This window comes from Ascaphus truei, chromosome 4, assembly GCF_040206685.1.
Source record: "Ascaphus truei isolate aAscTru1 chromosome 4, aAscTru1.hap1, whole genome shotgun sequence".
In the NCBI taxonomy this organism is placed as follows: domain Eukaryota; kingdom Metazoa; phylum Chordata; class Amphibia; order Anura; family Ascaphidae; genus Ascaphus; species Ascaphus truei.
In genome coordinates, this window is record NC_134486.1 from 53629363 (window position 1) to 53649904 (window position 20542).

The 20542-nt window shown below is 42.6% G+C and overlaps 1 protein-coding gene across 3 annotated transcripts in view; it reads left to right on the forward strand.

Annotated features, from left to right (window-relative positions):
* Window positions 1-20542, forward strand: part of PLEKHH2 (pleckstrin homology, MyTH4 and FERM domain containing H2) — a 142484-nt gene that overhangs the window by 53995 nt on the left and 67947 nt on the right. For all 3 annotated transcript variants that reach the window (XM_075595767.1, XM_075595766.1, XM_075595768.1), the window contains 2 exons: window positions 13488-13550; window positions 20036-20185. In XM_075595767.1, the coding sequence (XP_075451882.1) occupies window positions 13488-13550; window positions 20036-20185 (213 nt within the window). The remainder of the gene's footprint in view (window positions 1-13487; window positions 13551-20035; window positions 20186-20542) is intronic.

Below are 20542 nucleotides of genomic sequence, written 5' to 3' on the forward strand. Positions count from 1 at the left end.
CAGCCTGACATTTTGGAGAGAAGGAATTATTTATTTTAACAATTAATCAAAAAGTATAACATACTTAATAATGGCCGGAATCTCTGCTGCTGAGTGTTGGGGTTTCCACCTCGTGTCTGACTATTCAGCTGGTATCTGTGCTCTGCTTCATACTCATCCCTTCCTAAGCGTATGATCCTCTTCATACTCCCCCTGGGCAGCCTCTTGCTCTGCTTGCTGATATTGGAGGATGAGTTGCAGCCATATTGCCGCTTCTGTATGTCCCAGGTGCATTAGAACAGTTTGCATGTAGATGTCCAAGGAGGTTTGAGAATGAGGAGTGCTGGAATCCTCTGAGTACAACAGTCCAAAGTCCAGCCACCCTTTACCCTACTGCTCTGCTCCTCCGGGCACAGCATCCTGGTCTGCATCACTCTCCAGCAATGCTTGTAAAAGCTCTTTTTTTTTGTTCTCCTCAGTGTAGGAATACAGTACATCTCTCCTCACACTGACACATCAAGGCCTACTTTTGTCTAGCGTTAGCCATTTTCCCCACAATCCTGTGAACAAATAAAATACATACTGTAAACAGAAAAACTGGAGAAGGTTAGGGGCAAACTGTCTCCTGTATGTATACAGGGTACTAAAAGCACTGAGTAATGTCTTTGGGGAGTGAGCAGTGTTCCTCTCGCAAGACTCACACAAGTTCAGTGTCTGTTAGTGTTCAGCTTGTCCCGTAGACACAAGCCTGTAAAGTTCTTTGTACAGAGCTGTGTATCTTGCACTTTTATTGTAATTGTGAGGTGCTTTGAATCCCATTGAGAGAACAGCTCTATATGAAATAAAGTTATTATTAGTACTATATATACTGTAGGTTGTCAAAGAGATTCCATTTGACTTGCTGTACAATTGCTACACCTGAATAAGAACCCTGTAAGGTCAAAAGCAGGGGGTTTCCGGAGCTGAACCCCATTAATTTCAGCGCCGGAGACCCACATGCTTCTGAAGATTCTTGCCTCCGCAGAGTGTGCTAGTAGCCATTCCAGGGTTCACATTGTGGTGGATTTTCAAAGTTCCCACGTCCTGCAGGCCAATAGGAAACCGTGACATCACCTGATGCGGCTTCCTATTGGCCCATGTGACTGGGGGATGTAAACTGAAGAGCGATACCTGCACCCCCTTCGGAGGTAAGTATCTATGGAAGCAGGGAGTCCACGGAGCTGAAATTAATGGGGTTCTGCTGCATAGAACCCCTGCATTCAAAAATGAAGAGAGATAAAAAAAAAAACGGTATGGATTGCTCTAAGTTCCGGCACGGTTAAATGCCGGAACGGGGGCTAACACTGGAACAGGTGTGATAACCCATTCCGGCCCTTGATGCATGTGCCCCATTGTCCATTAGTCTCTTCAGTCACCTCCGTAGCTCCAATCCACTTCCATTCAGAGTAGGGTAGAGCGTGATAATACCACAGATATCATGGCATTCACATACTTTAGGAGCCTACACAATTCTGGCACTTTTTAGATATATTGTCAATGAAAGGGCTCAGAATAGCATAGAAATGATATAACAGTTTCACGTACAGTGTCTACAAACGTCAGTGAGATGGAATGGCAGCCATTATTGATTTTAATGAAATGTCTATTAAAAAAAAAAGACAACTTTTTTCTATCTGGGCTGCATGGTGTAAAGGAAAGGTAGTAATCCAAAAAGTTCCGTGCCCCTACCTTTTCCCTGACATTTTGTATGCAGTGACTGAGGTTTTTTCCTGTATCTATATATGCAATTTTTACTAATCAGTAGATATACAATTTGTTGGTTTAAAGCATCTTGATATACTTGTAGAGATAGTCCAAGTTCGGGCTATTGTGCTCCACAGCGGATAAGAGACGTGTTCATTTTTCATATACATAAAGATACAATGTTAAGGCGTCCCTTGTTAAGAGGACCTATAAAAATGGATGATATGGCTCGTGTCTGGAGTATAGCGCCTACCTGGATCTTTCATAATAGAAAAACACACAGAACCAGTAATAACAGGGTCAGAGATTTCTTGATGTAGTTTATGACATAGCCCTTTATGAATAGTCCAGATAAATCTTAGAAATGGCAAAACACTCGCATGCTGTTGCCGACCGTACAGTATGTTGTCGAAAGTTCTGTAGGTCAAAAAGGAGCCTTCTGTGTGCAGATCCGCAGAAAGCAGGAATAATGAAGAAAAGGTAGGGAGACGTGGTGCAACGCATCTCCCTATTTTTTCTTGATATACGTGTATTTTATCTATGAGTGTGGGGTAGATTTTGATTTATGCTACATGTATTTGGAAATGGACAGGGATTCCCTATCTCCCTAGCACCTTTGTTGTTTTTTGGTATCATTTTATATCTCTTTAACTAAGTGGTGCTGTCTACCATATTTGTATTTCTTCCCAGGAATAAGGCTCATTCCAAACACATGACGCGGGGTAAAGCGACTGAAACCTGTTTAGCAGTGAATGGTACAAGAGGTTTCTTTCACCATTCTTCTCTATGTACACTACACCTCAGCAACATTCATTACCACATACTGTAGCTGAGACACAGTACAGTACAGTAAGGTATACATTCAGTGGCAAATTATACTGGTACTGTATATAATACCCTCAGTGCTGGGTGTTTGTTTTACATTATATATATATATATACATATATATACTGTATATACAGTATAAAAATATTTGAATAGAAAATTAAACTATTCATCTGTCAATTAAAAAGTAGTGGTACTCCAAAAACCCCAGTACCAGCATACTTCTCCACTGCCTCTTATTATATGCATTGGATAAAACTGATTTATTTCCTGTATAAGAAACCACATTTATTGTGTTCTGATCCCAAAAAGGAAATGACTGCCCCATCAATCCTGGCTACAACGTAATAAGGAAAAGTATAGATTTAGAACAGGTTATTGGGTGTCGTTTCGTGCAGTACTGTTTTGCTGCAATACCAGGCCAATGTGATAACACAAACAAATATTTTCCCATTTTTTTACACGTAATGAAAGTTAGAGAATGGATGTAAATTCTTGCATAACTTTGATTTGGGAACAAAAACTCTATACACAATATGTGTAGCCGTGAAAGCTTACGGAGTCCCTATTGAGAATTAGAGTTTACAAGTTCACATAGTATGAGTAGTGGTTGGACTTTGGTCATGGATAGAGTTAGACAAAATACCACAATTTACATAACTTGTGGCAAGTTTAGAAACAATATGCTGTTACAATTTATTAACAAACACAAAAATACTGTTCTCTACTCAAGTACCCCTAATGAAAAAAAAATATATATATATATTTTACATGTATATATATATATATATATATATATATATATATATATATATATATATATATATATATATATATATTGTGACAGAAACCAGGGGATGGTAATAAATTCCGTATATAGGGCTCCCAGGATACTAGACAGTTTCTATCCTGTTTGGCCTGGGAGTGCAGCCTTATAATACATACACTCCATCCCACAGTTTGGCAAGCGCTGGAACTGAGGGATGAGAGATCCAGACCAGAGTTTGTCTGCTGCCTGATTTCTGTCACCTGTCATGCTAATTAGGAATCAGGTATGAAAGACTGATTTCCTGTTTGCTCTGGTCTCTCCACAAGAGCCAGGAGGCTGGAAGGCTGCTGAACTACAGAGGGGAGAAGCCTCTTCCCCAAACAGGTTCAATCTTTCTGTTCATTTGTGTAAGACTGCAAAAGTACCTTGTTTTGTTGTTGGGAGTGGAAAAGCCACTTCCAACCCTGAGTCAGGGATATCTAAGTTAAGTTATCGCTCAGGTGAGCAGCTTTTGTTTTGATCTGTTTTCTGTTGTATGCACTGTGGCAGTCTCAGTGCCTGGGACTGAATAAACCAGGCATAGCCTGTTTAAAGGAACAGTACGTGACGCCTCATCATTTAACCTACCCTAAAAGACCGTGTTCTAAACAGTCCCGGACAAACGACGGAGCCCCGGAGTAAGCCGTTTGTCACATATGGTGGAGAATGCGGGCAGAGCACTAGGGGGTCTGCGGGTTGAAGAACTTTGAAAGAAAAAAAAAAAAAAAGTTTTTTTCATCCTCTGCAAACAAGATGGAAGACGTGGTGGGTGCGCTGGTACGCAATGTCGCTGCCCAGAAAGACGTGAATGAAACCCAGCAACAGCTGTTAATAGCCCAGCAAGAAACTAATGCAAACCAGCAGCAGACGAATGCAGCCCAGCAACAGCTGCTAATAGCCCAGCAAGAGATTAATGCCAACCAGCAACAGGCGAATGCCAACCAGCAACAGGCGAATGCAAACCAGCAACAGACGAATGAAGCCCTGCAAAACGCGAATGCAAACCAGCAAGAGACAAACCGCTTGCTGAGAGAGGAGCAACAGCGGTTCGCTCAGGGCTTTCAGCAGGAACTCGAGATCCTGAGGGGGACTATCAGTAACCTTCCACTGGCAGCGGCAGCCCCAGTTCCGAAAATGACCAGGGCAAGCCACTACCTTCAGAAGATGGGACCCTCGGATGATGTGGAAGCCTATCTTCTCACGTTTGAACGCACGGCACAGAGAGAGGGATGGCCAGAAGCTGAGTGGGCTGGTCTAATCGCACCCTTCCTAAGCGGCGAACCCCAGAAGGCTTACTTTGATCTAGAGCCAGCCGAAGCTAACGTCTATGCAAAATTGAAGTTCGAGATCCTCGCCCGCCTCGGCGTAACCACGGCTGTTCGCGCCCAAAGGTTTCACGCATGGTCCTTCACGATGGATAAAGCCACCCGAAGCCAGATGTATGACCTCATCCACCTCGCCCGGAAGTGGCTACAACCCGAGATCAACTCAGCCAGCCACATCGTGGAACGGTTGGTCATGGACCAGTTCTTGAGGAAACTTCCCTCTGCCTTACGCCGTTGGGTCAGTCGGAGTGACCCCCACAATGCGGATGAGCTTGTGGCCCTCGTAGAAAGGTACAATGCAGCAGAAGAGCACCCGCAACCCACAGTCGTGGAGCAACCCCACTACCCGAGGTTCCAGGACTCTTCCAGAGACGGTAAAAGGGTACCGGGGTTAAGGGGCGCTGAAGAGCGGCAACCCCCTTCACGCAGCACAAGCAACAGTGGTTCGCACACTAAGGGCAATAGCCAACATGGGGAGCCGGGAAAAGGCTCTAAGTGGGACACAGACTATGTACCTAAATGTGTAAATTGTCATGAGAGGGGCCACACAGCAAAAATCTGCCCACTAAATGATGAGCCCATGCAATGCAACAGCGTGGAACCTTATTCGCTGTTGTCCCAATGTATGGGCCCTAGCCCAGAGGACCCCTTGAATAACCATCTGTGGGCATTTGTAAAGGTTAATGGTAAGAGGGTTCGGGCACTTCTTGACTCTGGGAGCATGGTCACACTAGTGTCCGAATACCTCTTGCCCATTAAGAAGAAACAGGGAAACAGTTCACAAAGAGTGGCAATTTGTTGTATACATGGGGATAATCATGAATATTCCACTGTTGATGTTTTTTTTGAAACAGAGTTTGGTTCTTTAGATTTCAAGGTGGGTATTGTACCCAAACTGGCACATGATGTGTTAATAGGGACCGACTTTCCCCATTTTCTAAAAATGTGGTCCCCCGCTCAGAATAGCGCCCAGAGTTCAATAGCAGACCATAACGAAGTGTTAGAAGAAACAAATCCTTTCCCTTTTTCAGAAATGGAGGTTGACGAGGGCCCAAATAAGAAGGGGGAAAAGGAGGAGTGCTGTAAAATTCCCTTCCCCATCACTACTTTGGTAGGGAATACCCCAAATCAAGATGTTGAGCACACACTTACCACCCCAGAACCGGATAAGACCCTCGCTGACCTAGAGGTCAGTCCTGGGAGTTTTAAGAAAGCCCAGTGGGAGGACCCCACATTAGCGGTAGCAAGGGGAAATATACGGGACCAGAATAGTACTCCTGGCCAACCAGATAGGTCACTTGCTTACCCCTACTTCGAGGTAGAGAACGACCTAGTATATCGGGTTGATAAAAGGAAATCAGTTACAACGAAACAATTGTTGGTACCACAGACATTCCGTAACGTAGTATTACACCTCGCACATAGTCATCCATTGGGGGGACACCTAGGGGTGGAAAAGACAAAAGAAAAGGTTCTCCGAAGCTTCTATTGGCCTGGGGTTCTGGCAGAAATTACGAATTATTGTTCCTCATGTCCAGAATGTCAGATCACCGCCCCGTTCAAGGCGTACCGCAGCCCATTGGTACCCCTTCCCATAATAGAGGTACCATTTGACCGGATTGCTATGGATCTAGTAGGACCCCTAATAAAGTCTGCTAGGGGACATCAGCATATATTGGTAATATTAGATTATGCCACCCGATATCCGGAGGCAGTTCCCCTACGTAGCACCTCAGCTAAAAACATAGCAAAAGAGTTAGTAGTTCTGTTTTCCCGGGTCGGGATTCCTAAAGAGATTCTATCTGACCAGGGAACACCATTTATGTCCCAAGTAACGAAAGAGCTATGTAAACTCCTAAAAATCAAGCATCTCAGAACCTCAGTCTATCATCCACAAACAGATGGTTTAGTGGAAAGGTTCAATAAAACCTTAAAGAGCATGTTACGGCGGGCGGTTGATAAAGATGGGAAAAACTGGGATTGTTTGTTACCGTACCTGTTATTTGCCATTAGGGAAGTTCCCCAATCATCCACAGGCTTCTCCCCGTTTGAACTATTGTATGGCCGACACCCAAGGGGCTTATTGGATATAGCCAAAGAGACTTGGGAACACGAGGTTACCCCTTACAGAAGTGTAATAGAGCATGTTGCCCAGATGCAGGACCGCATTGCTGCAGTCCTACCCATAGTGAGGGAACACATGGAGAAAGCTCAAGAAGCACAGAGGAATACATATAATAAGGGTGCTAGGGTCAGAATTTTTTCTCCAGGTGATAGGGTACTAGTTCTGGTTCCCACCGTGGAGAGTAAATTCCTTGCTAAATGGCATGGGCCATATGAGGTCTTGGAAAGAGTGGGAGAAGTAAATTATAAGGTAAGACAGCCAGGTAGGAGGAAACCTGAGCAAATTTACCATATAAACCTACTCAAGCCCTGGAAAGATAGAGAAGTCTTGTTAACCCTAGTAACCCCAGGTCCGTCAGAGAATCAAGAAACTGACCCAGAGGTTAGCATAGCTGAAACCCTGTCTGTTCATCAGAAACGAGAGGTTCAGAATTTAGTGAGAAGAAACAAAGAAATCTTCTCTATACGGCCAGGTAGAACTAGCGTAATTGAACATGACCTAGTCTCTGAACCGGGGGTCCGAGTTAACCTTAAACCGTACCGAATCCCAGAGGCCAAAAGAAAGGCTATAAGTTTAGAGGTTAAAAAAATGCTAAAACTAGGTGTAATTGAGGAATCCCAAAGTGGGTGGAACAGCCCTATAGTCTTAGTCCCAAAGCCAGATGGTACAACAAGGTTTTGTAATGACTACCGGAAACTGAACGCGGTGTCAAAATTTGATACTTATCCTATGCCCAGGGTAGATGAACTTGTAGAGAGACTGGGCAAAGCCCGATATCTCACAACCCTAGACCTAACAAAAGGGTACTGGCAGGTTCCCCTCACAGAAAGGGCAAAAGAAAAGACAGCCTTCTCAACCCCAGACGGCCTCTTTCAGTATAAGGTGTTGCCTTTTGGCTTACATGGAGCTCCCGCCACATTCCAAAGAATGATGGATAAAATTTTAAAACCACATGCTCGGTATGCTGCCGCCTACCTGGATGATGTGGTAATCCATAGTGAAGATTGGCAATCCCACCTTCCAAAGGTCCAAGCTGTGCTTGACGCAGTCCGGTCTGCTGGACTAACTGCTAACCCCGCTAAATGCACTATTGGTCTGGAGGAGGCCAAGTATCTGGGATATTCTATTGGCAGAGGTTTACTCAAACCCCAAACACTCAAAGTGGAGGCGATACAAAATTGGCCAAGGCCAGTTACAAAAAAACAAGTAAGGACCTTTTTGGGGTTAATTGGGTACTATAGAAGGTTTATTCCCAATTTTGCAACTAAGGCAACCCCACTAACTGACCTCACAAAAGCAAGAGGACCGCTAATGGTAAAGTGGTCCCCGGAAACCGAACAGGCCTTTAGAAGCCTGAAAGAAGCTCTCTGTGCCCAACCAGTGTTGGTCACACCTGACTTCTCCAAAGAGTTCGTAGTCCAAACCGACGCATCTGAGGTAGGGCTGGGGGCGGTACTCTCCCAGGAGTCTCAAGGTGAGGAGCACCCCATCCTTTATTTAAGTAGGAAACTAAATCCCCAGGAGAAAAATTACTCCATAGTAGAGAAAGAGTGTCTCGCAATAAAGTGGGCTGTAGAGACGCTCAAATACTATCTGTTGGGGAGAAAATTCCGGTTGGTCACAGATCATGCACCCCTTACCTGGATGTGTCAAAACAGGGAAAAGAATGCTAGAGTGACCAGGTGGTTCCTAAGCCTACAACCCTTTAAATTTTCTGTGGAACACAGGTCAGGGCACAAACATGGCAATGCTGACGGGTTGTCAAGGATGCACTCCCTAATATCCATGGTCGCTCATCCCTCGAGGTCTGAGCTGGGGGGGAGGATATGTGACAGAAACCAGGGGATGGTAATAAATTCCGTATATAGGGCTCCCAGGATACTAGACAGTTTCTATCCTGTTTGGCCTGGGAGTGCAGCCTTATAATACATACACTCCATCCCACAGTTTGGCAAGCGCTGGAACTGAGGGATGAGAGATCCAGACCAGAGTTTGTCTGCTGCCTGATTTCTGTCACCTGTCATGCTAATTAGGAATCAGGTATGAAAGACTGATTTCCTGTTTGCTCTGGTCTCTCCACAAGAGCCAGGAGGCTGGAAGGCTGCTGAACTACAGAGGGGAGAAGCCTCTTCCCCAAACAGGTTCAATCTTTCTGTTCATTTGTGTAAGACTGCAAAAGTACCTTGTTTTGTTGTTGGGAGTGGAAAAGCCACTTCCAACCCTGAGTCAGGGATATCTAAGTTAAGTTATCGCTCAGGTGAGCAGCTTTTGTTTTGATCTGTTTTCTGTTGTATGCACTGTGGCAGTCTCAGTGCCTGGGACTGAATAAACCAGGCATAGCCTGTTTAAAGGAACAGTACGTGACGCCTCATCATTTAACCTACCCTAAAAGACCGTGTTCTAAACAGTCCCGGACAAACGACGGAGCCCCGGAGTAAGCCGTTTGTCACAATATATATAGAGGTATCAGTACCGTGTTAGCCGAGCTTCAATAATCAAAAAATAAATAGATGATACCGTTCTGTGGCTAACGAAATGCTTTTATTTGTGCGAGCTTTCGAGATACACTGATCTCTTCTTCCGGCGATGTTACAATGAATGAAGCAAGCAAAAGGTATACTTAACAACAGTGTCTCTTGGAATGTTATCTGTGCTTGTCCTTCCCCCGGTGTGGATGAGATTTATGGCTAGAGGTGGCTCTTACATCACTATGGCTCTTACATCACTTTCTTTCAGGAACCATTTAACACCTCTAGCCATAAATCTCATCCACACAAGGGGGGGGGAGAGGGGGAATGGTGAAAGACAGGGTTGCAGACCTGTCTAAGACATGCAGATGAATATACAGGAATATTTACAGTTGCTTTATATATATATATTTACAGCATACGAACCAATTCAAGGACCAGTAAAGAGACAGCAAACTGCACGGGGTTAATCCAAAAAAACTGTATTCAAAACATAGACACACGTAAGCCAACGTTTCGGTACAAAAGGTGCAAATCAGAGACAACAGGTGGTTAAATATCTAACACCTGAGGGATAAATACGTAGAATATCCTTATAAGAATCCAGGACGATATATGATCTATAAAAGAGAAAAATGCCAATATGGTGAAGTACGTTTTATCATATAAATAAAGCGCATGAAAAGTGGCTACCTACAATGTAGCTGAAATAAACAGGCATGTAAGGATAAAATCCCTTCTGTGACTGCAGCAGAGAGGCTGGTGATGTCAGGAACTCCTCTCAGGTTACACCCTGTGTTCACAATCACTGAAGTTCCCTTGGTTGAAAGTGAACTACACACTCCCAATAGCCTTGAATAAGGCTTTGCAGCACAGGCAGGAGAATAAAATGTCCTTACTTCAGACAGACCGGGAGATCTGTTCAGAGACCCTCACCATATATATATACTTAAACACGAAGTCCTCATTAAGGCCGGGTCCCTCGGCTCTACAGGGCCCAATCAGGGGACCTCAACAACATATACAAGAAAAAGAGAAGGAAGAAAGGCACAATTCCAGTTTTAGTAACAAATGTATAAATATATTGTGGGCCACAAGCTCTAATTGTAACTTACATGTAACATTTGATTCATCAACATCAGAGGGTGCAATGGAATTCTGCAGGAAGCCTGTCGCGAATGTGGATATATCCTTGGGGAGTCCCGTTGGGAAAGGCGCCTGTAGTGCTCTGTTGATGCCGGCAACCAGCAGGGCTCTCGGCTTCCTTACTCCCCTCCGTGCTTCCGAGTTCGCCCCTGACGAAGCCTGGTTTGTTGGGTGAAACGCGTAGGGTGCGCTAGGTGGCGCTGTTGCCTTTTAGACGGAGGAGCAGGCTGAGTGCCAGTTTTTTCATATACGTCGCGAGTGATGTCAGACGCCGTGATGCGGCTGTGACAGGAGAACCCAGAAGTGCGGAGGGGAGTAAGGAAGCAGAGAGCCCTGCTGGTTGCCAGCATCAACAGAGCACCTAATGACGCCTTTCCCAACGGGACTCCCCAGGATATATCCACAGTCGCGACAGGCTGCCTGCAGAATTCCATTGCATCCTCTGATGATGAATCAAATATTATATGTAAGTTCGAATTGGTGCTTGTGGCCCACAATATATTTATACATTTTTTACTAAAACAGGAATTGTGCCTTTCTTTTGTAAAAGCTGTAAAAATGTTACAACAAAAATTCAGTTATCAAATGAGTTTATTCAGAGTGCACACAGTGGAGACAGCTTCAAAACAAAAAGCTCTCTCTCAGATAACACGGTATGCCATATATTTATACCCTAAAAATTCAAGCTCCACCCCTTTATGGGGGGGCTTGCACGTCACTAAATATGACATCATTTTGTAATACATAACAATACTAAAGCTGATGTAATTTTGTAATACATAATAATACTGGATAAATGTATGTAAGCTAAAAATCATTATGGGGTTAAATGTGATGTCTGTTCAGCCACCTGGCATATTAGTATGAGAAACAGTTTCACTTTTAAGCTTCTCATAACTGCTGGCCTGTTTACACTTTCATTTTGGAGCTGATTGGATGAGGAAAGATCAATAAAGTCAGCTAGGAGCGAAAACATTCCATTCTCTGTTTCACACGTTCGTTCACACAGATTTCTTCACATAGAAAGATGACATATAAACTTATAAAGACGACAAGATGGCGGACTAAAATAGTCAAACAAAATGGCTTCTTAGATCCTAATGCTGTTATGTCAGACCCCTAATGTCCCAACTTTGTCACTTTCTTCTCTTTTTCTTGTATATGTTACAATTTATTGTTGGGAAGCATGATAAGTTGCCCAGGACTGCACCACTGAGGCTTTACTAGAGCTGCAAGTACTGCTGTACAGTGACAGATACAGTGTATCTGCGATTCACAACATACTGTATGTCTTTCATTACCCCTTGCTGGTTGCATTACAGCAATTGTGAACCATCTACTTGTGCAAGTATGAGGGCTCGTTCAGGGTGCCTGCTTTGGGATATGAAGGGCGCGCGTCCGCGAGTGCGCGCATTGCTTGTGTAGGAGACGTCCGATCATCCCCTGCCGACAGCCTGGGCGTTCTGTCGTTCAGTGGGCGTGTCTTTGACGTCACATGCTAATCCTCCCGGCCACAGACAGAGAGCAGGGATGTGGTGTTGCAGCCTTGAAATCATTCTGAAGAATGATTTCATTGGCTGCCTTGGTCCCTGTGACGCTGCTTCAGCTCCAAGAAACGAAATTTTTGTTTACTGAAGCTGTCGTCAGCGGCAACTCCTGGCTTCGGAGGCAGGGCAGTAGCTACCCTGACAACAAGTATTCAAATTGAATACTTTGTTGCTAACGGCAGCACGCACGTCAGCACGCCCGCCCGAGAAGCCAGCACCTTGAACGAGGCCTCACCCTTACAAGTCATACTGTAGGTCAGGTGTGTGCATACTAGGGGGCTGTGAAATTTTCTGTGGGGCGAGGCGCTTACAGAGGCCCTGCGCACTTCCCCGCAACATTAAAAGTAAACGCCGGGGGAGCGCTCAAGGCCTCAGTAACGCCCTCTTACCTCATCTCCAGAGGCTTCTGGCAACGCGACGTCAGATAACGCTGGAGAAAAGGTAAGGGGTGTGGCGATCTGGGGGGGAGTGCAGGCAGGGGGCACAGATAAAGTTTGTGCACCCCTGCTGTAGGTTACTAGCTGGCAAGTAAAGGATGAACGGCACCATTTTGTTTCCTTGCAGTTGTGTAAAATGTTAGACATTTGTTCATAAACTTTCTTATATCTGGAGCAGCGAATTAGCCAGAGACTTCCGAACATGCAGAATTTGACACATTCCAGTGTGCATCATGTAACTCCTATCGACACTCTTCAAAAAAGAAGCTAGAGTATACAGGGCAAAATTACACCAAAGCAGCCTCATAGACACAGGGGCACATGGTCAAAATACAACTCGCTAATCCACGTTTACTTTATACCGTCCCTATATATTTAATTAATTACTATATGAAGGTGGCTGTCTTTGATTTCCGTATCCTTATATGGTACCTTCTGGATTTTAAGCAGTTCTTTACATTCTGCCTACTAAGCTCAGTCAGAGGGTTTTAAAGTATTTCTCAGATACGAGAGAAAATAATTGGCTATGCTTTTGCATGCAAAGGCAAAGCAGGACAAAAACTATTAAATAAGGAATGTGTAGGCTGTTTACACCAGATGTGCTGTAAAGCTTTTTGGACTTTACTATGTATGCACTGCCAGCAATATTATTTATTGCTGATTTTCTTCTCATTGTTTTTGTTGCTGTCCTTTTTTTTAGCATCTTTTGGAGCTGTACTGCTGATATGTGACTATTTGCAGAAAATATGGTTTAATTAAACTTAGTATGGGTTGCAGCGCTTTGTCATTGACAAAGCTATTTCAGCGTATTTACCAAGCAGTGCTATTCTTTAACACACCTTCCAGCCCTGGAAAACAACTTACAGTCTATTCAAGCAAATGTTTAGTAAACATGACCTAAAGTATTATGTTTATGTCTCCAAATATATTTTTATTCTTTGCAAGTGATAATATAATAACAATAATCATGCATGTCATCGTTCTTTGAAGCCAATATTATTTATTTTGAGCGATGTGTTTCCAGAACTCCAAGATATTCTTGCATTGATGCTAACTGAATAAATCTTGATTTCATTTTATATAGATGCAGCAGCTGGAAAGACAAGTTATTGATGCCGATCGACGTGCAGAGAAAGCGTATGGACAGGTAATTCTTACTAATGATCTTCCCCACCTCATCGGCTTTTGGAATTGGAAGAGTTTCATCTTCCTTCATCTTCAGTCTACTTCCTGTATATTCCTTGTTCTTATTTTCTTGTGTACATTTTTTTATTTGAATTCCTTTGCACCTCTACAGTATTTGATTTTCACTCAGTCATACATTCAGGGCGTATGTGCCTCTCCCATGGAAAATAGCATTACATTTGGGTTTTAGCTCACAAGGTGCCTCTAGAGTACTGCCAAGTGGTACATCTCTAGTTTATAAATCCTCATGGTAACACACGCTCTAATAGTGGCCATGATGTGCCCTTACCCTTAGTAACTCTTATTTGTTGTAGTAACACATCCTGATTGTTGTACAGTAGTAATGCAAATAAGACATGATGCCAGGCTCACAGCATTTTGGAGCTGCAGTAGCATCCTCAGTTACTGTAGGTGGAAGCCAGTAACCAAATGGGAATACGCTCAATATACAGTGCACGGTTCACAGATCAATAGACGTTTCCAATGCTTTGTGTAAAGTGGATGGACTCTAACTTAGCTTGTTTTCCTTCAAGTGTATTGCACAGAATTATTGGAGCTTTATTTTCTATCATTATAAAGCTATATTTGAGTCCTTAAAAATAAAAGTGAAAGCTGTTTTTCCTTCGCCTTTATTTCCATCGGTACGTCCTGACTCTTCTATTCCTTTGCAAAACACAACTGCACTACAGCGGCTCTGTTATGTGGATCATCCACAATTGGACTTAGTATTGGCCCATGCTGAATATGTGTACAATTACATAGTGCTCAGGGCTTCCCTGACTTGAAGAAGTCGCCTGACAGTATTTCGGATAGGAGACAATGTCAGATCATTTTCAAACCACCATGTGTTCCCTATGTTCTGTGGGTTCAGTCGCGTTATTGTAAGCACTGAATGTGTGTATGTAATGCTATTTCTAATCTCATTTTCATACTTACGTTTTCTGGAGACAAGAGAAAAAAGATTGAACATCTACTTATCTACTTAACTTAAAATATAACATGGGTCCAATAGATGAATTAGCCAAAGGGATTTTTACATCTCCATTTCTATAGTAATAGCTTTTTAATTACACTGATTGCAAGCAATATCCATAGATTTCTTTGCGGTGTTTGATCCTTTTGCTACACTTTCCTACAATAAAAATAAACTGCATCGGGTTCTAAATTGCAACTTTAAACTGCATCTATTTTTTTGTTAAATACGTCCCACCAATATGAAAATATTAAGACACAACCATAATATATGCATTAATGTCACAGCAAATGCCCCTATATTTCAGCAGGTATAAGAGGTGGATAACCCTGCTTTCTAAGCATGACATTGAAGTATAGAACATCCCTTTAATTACTGTTAATCCAACTGTTATACTTTTAAAAAAATCAAATAATAGCATATTGAATAATTTTATCCCACTGAGAGATTGTAATATCTATTTTTTTTTATAAATTACACAATTTTTAAAAGCTTGATGGCATCATGTCAAACCAATACAAGTTAAAGTATCCAACGTTTCGGTGCGGTGCTCCTTCATCCTGGTGCACGGCATCGAAACGTTGGTTACTTTGACTTGTATAGTCATTAAATGTCCTTTTTGCATTCCTTCTATCTTTACCATATTTGGTGTGCTTGGCTCCCTCTGTGTCTTATGCTGTTCCTTGACTAGGATTTTTGGCCTGAAGCCGCCATGTTTTGCAGTTCTTTTTCTCCCAGTTCCCACTACCTAGGGGCAGCCCAAATGGCTTTTTCCCCGATTCCCTTCTTCTATTTTGACGCTATCATGTCAAACCTAATATGCACCCAACATAAATACAGAATGAATTACAAGTGTGTTGGAAATCACAAGAAATAGACACATAACTTAAAATAAATGTTATTGTGCCCTAAACTAACAAAAACAAGCGATCACCCAAAAATGATCATCTCCTCTAGTCGGGAGGTGGATCTGTCAATGGTCTGAAATGATCTACTATTTACAGTACTGCATATGCTATAACAACTAAATAAGAATACATTGAGACCACTGTTATCGCAAGCATTAAATACAGGAGCTTTTTTTTCACAATGTTTATGTGCAATTTTTGTAACATGTAAATGATTGAATGGAACATCTTCTAATTTTTTTGTGTGCAACTTACACTGCTGCAGCACTTTGGGATGGAACAGACTCTTCCTTTCACATGTCACAGTTGACTAGTAGCTGAACAATTAATGCTTGTCTAATGCTAAACACACCACATAGTTCAGCTTCGTAAACTTTTCCTCCGTGCAGATAAACAATTACATGCATGTTTTAGGAATGGGAAAAGACAAGGACAGCAGATGTGATGGACTTTCACATTTATATATTTAGTTTTACTGTTATGAGATTCCACTGACTAAATAGGAAGCTTTCAGGACAATTTAAAGACCTTATGGCAGAAGCCCAAGGAAGGATTGTGGAATTTTTGTGAAGCTTCTGTGCACTTATAAATCAGAGAGAATGTCACTATTGCCAGTCTTATAAGACATTTCATTTTCACAGACTTTCATTTTATGTGGGGTATTTTATATGGGGCATTTGTCCAAGTTTCACAAAGAGAGAGAATTTACCCAACAATAAAAAAAAAATATTACACAACAGCATACTGCATACTGTATTTCCAAAACCTTTTGGATAAAATACTATAGAGTATCTAACATATTTAATGTTTCATCATTTACATTTTCATATTACAGGCAGATATGTTATAGGCTGTGAAACCTTTTTGGGGACCGCAGGGTTCTTCATAGATAAAGTGTGCTCATTTGCATGTCATTACCCAGAATCCCTGGCTGCAGTGAAAGCATTGTATGCTAAGAGATAATGGGGGAAAGCAGGGTTGCCGACCTGGCTGAGACATGTGAATGTGCTCACAAGTGAGATTGTTATTTGCTGTACAAGTACGGCGAAGAGTTTTTGTCACTATTTGACTCGTCATTACTTATCTTGGGTCTGGTTACAGAGATTTTGAAACCTAATAGGTACACCTGTACATAGTGCTCTTGAAGAAGAAACCAAGGAGGTTTTGAAAACTCTGTTCATTATAATATAATGTAGGAAGAACCCTAATATTGCAATCTAAAAGGTATTGCAGCGTACATTGAATGTCTTGCAGGGGGCATCTCTCAAGCAATTGGCGAGGGGCCGCACTCGCAAGGAAGCAGTACTAGATGTTAATACTTACACATAGGGCCAAAGAATCAGATGTTGTGAGAGCTTAGGTTCCCGTGATCACTTTAATCATTGTGATTTATTATAAAGGATACCACACAAAAACTGAGGTTTTAGATTTTAGGAGGGCCGACTTTACAGAGATCGGAAAATATTTAAGTCATTCTTTGGCAGGGTGGAGGTATTTGAGTAGAGTGAAAGAGCAGTTGGAAAAACTAAAAGATGCAGTACTAAAAGCAACAGACTTTTGTGTCAGGCAGGTTAGTAAAAGCACAAGGAAAATAAATCCAATGTGGTTCTCAAAGGCAGCTATTGTAAGGGCGATTTGTGACATTCAGACAGACACAAAGGAAGGAAGATAGATAACTGTATGAGGTTAAGCAGACGGTAGCTAAACAAATATTTGGATGTGCAAAGGCCCAAGCAGAAGAGAGAATAGCCCATGCAGTAAAGAAGGGGAACCCAAACGTTTTAGGTATAGGAGTGAAAGGAAATAAAAAGGAAGGAAAAGTAAAACTAAAGACAGAAGAGGAGGGTCATGGTAACAGGTAACAGGAAAATAAATGGAAGTCTATTCACAGAGGAGAAATGTCTAATGGGACTTTGAAAGCTAAAGTGGACAAGTCAGTGGGGATATTACATTAGCTTAGAGGTGTACTAGCAACACCATTAACATAACTATTTAACCATTCACTATTAACAGGTTTAGTTCCAGGTGACCAGAGAAGAGCGAGCATAGTTCCACTTCACAAAAGTAGAAGAAGGGAAGTGGCAGGTAACTATTGTATAGACTGGTGAGCCTGACATGAGTAGTGAGGAAATTAAGGAAAACATTGAAAGACTATGAAAGATAGTCAACAATTGTATCTAAAGTCGAGCAACTTATAAGAGGAAACATACTGTAAGGTACCTGAGAGAGGAAACATACTGTAAGGTACCTGAGAGAGGAAATATACTGTAAGGTACCTGAGAGAGGAAACATACTGTAAGGTACCCGAGAGAGGAAACATACTGTAAGGTACCTGGAGAGAAGAAGGTTGGTGTGTTTGTAAAAGTTGTTTGCTATGAATTAAGCAGCTGTGTGTCATAGCGGTGGTGTGTGCAGATGATTGGTATTCTAAAAGAGGCAAGAGGCGGGAAAGTGAGGATTTCAAGGGGGTGATGCATGAGCTTCTTTGAAGAAGTGAGTTTATGCTTATATCTGTGGAAGTTGGGGGACAGTCTGATGTTGCAGTGTATGGACGTTATAAGGGAAGAGGAGAGGAGTAGATCACAGGCAGACAAAAGAGGGCATGTGTGATGGTATTTGGAGATAAGTTCTAAGCTGTATGGAGGGCCCGCATTTCTGGTGAGCTTTGTTTAAAGGAGCAGAATCCTAATGTACATTTGATTCTGGAAGATATTGGTAAGGAATTGCATAGAGGGGAGGCAGAGGAGGGTCAGGGTCTGAGAAGAATTAGTCTGGCGACAGCATTTGGTCTATGGTTTAATGTTTTGACTACTTATCACCTTTTGAAAATAATTGAGACATGCAATTATGTTGTAATATGTTGAATTACACTTTGATAGAATCTGGCTGATTTTATATAATATAAAATGCTCAGAAAATGCTTGTACAAAGTGTTTAGCAGAATGCCAGTGCAGACAAATATATGCTTTGATTTACTCGTTTACTATGTCATTTTTTCGTAGTCATTAATTCTGAGCTTTCATATAGCAAAAGTTTGTTTTTTTAAATTGTGTCATTAGACCATGACAATATGTCTGTCTTGGGTAACTCACATACTGCACAGCTATAAAGAACACATGTTGACGCAATAAAATGTATGTAAAGGTTCAATTTGACTTATATAAATATGTAGCCGCCCTCCCCATTTCCTAAAAATTTGTTTTTAACGTGCAATCCTAAATACATCAATACAGCTAAACCAGTTATAGCACGATCCGCTACAACGCAGTTTGAGTGTGGCTCCCGATTTCATAAGTGAAGCAGAAGGTCTCCTACCTTTCTTAATTCCATTTTGCCTGCTTTTCATGATTCTGTGCTCTTGCTGCCGGTGCGCCCCCCCCCCTCCTCCTCGGCTCCGGCGTCAAATGACCCCGCGGGGTCATGTGACGTCACGTCTGGGCTGCCCTTGAGGTGACCTTGAACAGTTTCATTTGGGGCAGGCTGCCGGTAACTTAGATGTATTTTTTGGAGGGTGTCTTTTGTGGCATCTTCTCCCTCTCACCTTGTGCGAGCAGAGCAGCCAAACTTTGGATGGTTGTACCATGGTGTAAACGGGCTGGTAACCCAACTTGTGCGGCACAGCATGGCAGATGGCAAGCTCTTTTGGGGGATGGGGTGGATGCCTCATCTACTGCAACAACGATTGCAGATATGCAGTGATCAGGGCACTGGGTAGGACTGGGGTTACGAGGCAGGGCTTTCTCTGCGTAGGGTCTCCAGGAGGTTGGACCTTACGCTTCATGCACCTTGCTTACTGGGGAAGGCGGCGAGTCCCTCTCCTGCAGGGGTGCAAAATTCAGCATTGAGGGATTATGTGCCTATTGACATCAAGTGATAAACAATGAGCAAGCAAGTCTAACATGCTCTATTCTGTAAGTTGCGGGGTGGGTCAGTCTGTCCATTGTTTAACCATTGGAGTTCTTCTTGTCAATTACTTTGCACTTTACCGATATGATACACACACACACACACACACACACACACACACACACACACACACACACACACACACACACACACACACACACACACACACACACTGTCTCTTTAAGGGAGCTGGCTCTCATGCTGATTTTCCTCACTCTGTCAGCCGGAAGTTGACGGCAGAAGCAGGGAGAGGAGAGAGCTGCCAGCTGCTGCTGCAGATGCCGGGTAAGTCCTGCGTGGGGGTGCTGCTGCACCGCCAGGTCTGGGACAGTTGAGAGAGTTATCCTATCTCTCCCCCTCCGGTCATTTTTTCCGCGATCCGCTTATAACGCGATCGCATTATGTGGACCCAAGCACCGCGTTATAACGGGGTTCAGCAGTATTTCTATTGATTTCGGTCAACTGAGCGTTGCAATTTTTCTTGTAATTCACTTGTAAATTGTTTCATTTACCCAATTATTGCTACGTTTTACTTCTCTAAATTGTTGGTCTTTTAACAAAACAAAACACCTAATTTTACTGGCTGTTGCAGCTTGAATATAGCACTGTATATACGGTAGATTTTTTTTTAATAGCTTTATTGATTCATTTTACTAACAGGTTCAAGTCATGGAAGACAAATTAAAAGCCGCCAATGTTCAGACCAGTGAATCAGAGACCAGGTGGTACAAGAAGAGCCAAGATTTAGAGGTATTGGTACAAGAGAAAGATGACATCATTCAGTGTTTGGAACAAGAACTTGAGGAGCAGGTCAGACATCATTGTCTCTGCAATATGTACTTTGCTAGATATGAAGAATAGTTTGTGGTTATTATCCTTTTATTGTCAATCAATTGCCTGACTCAACCAGTAACACAATAAGTAGACACTTAGATAAGCTGTGAAGCTGGAGAAGAGATCACTTCAATATTCTCACCGGGCAGCGGCTTCACACCCTATTGCATTAGGGCTGTATTATAGCTACAAGGTAACAAGTTACAATGAAGTGGGATATTTTTGCCCATTCCACTCTTAGATCTAGAATTTTAACCCTTTCTCGCCGTGGCCTTAAACCATGAGTGAAACGTGCAGCTATAGTTTTAGTTTTTTGTATTGCACTCCTGTTGC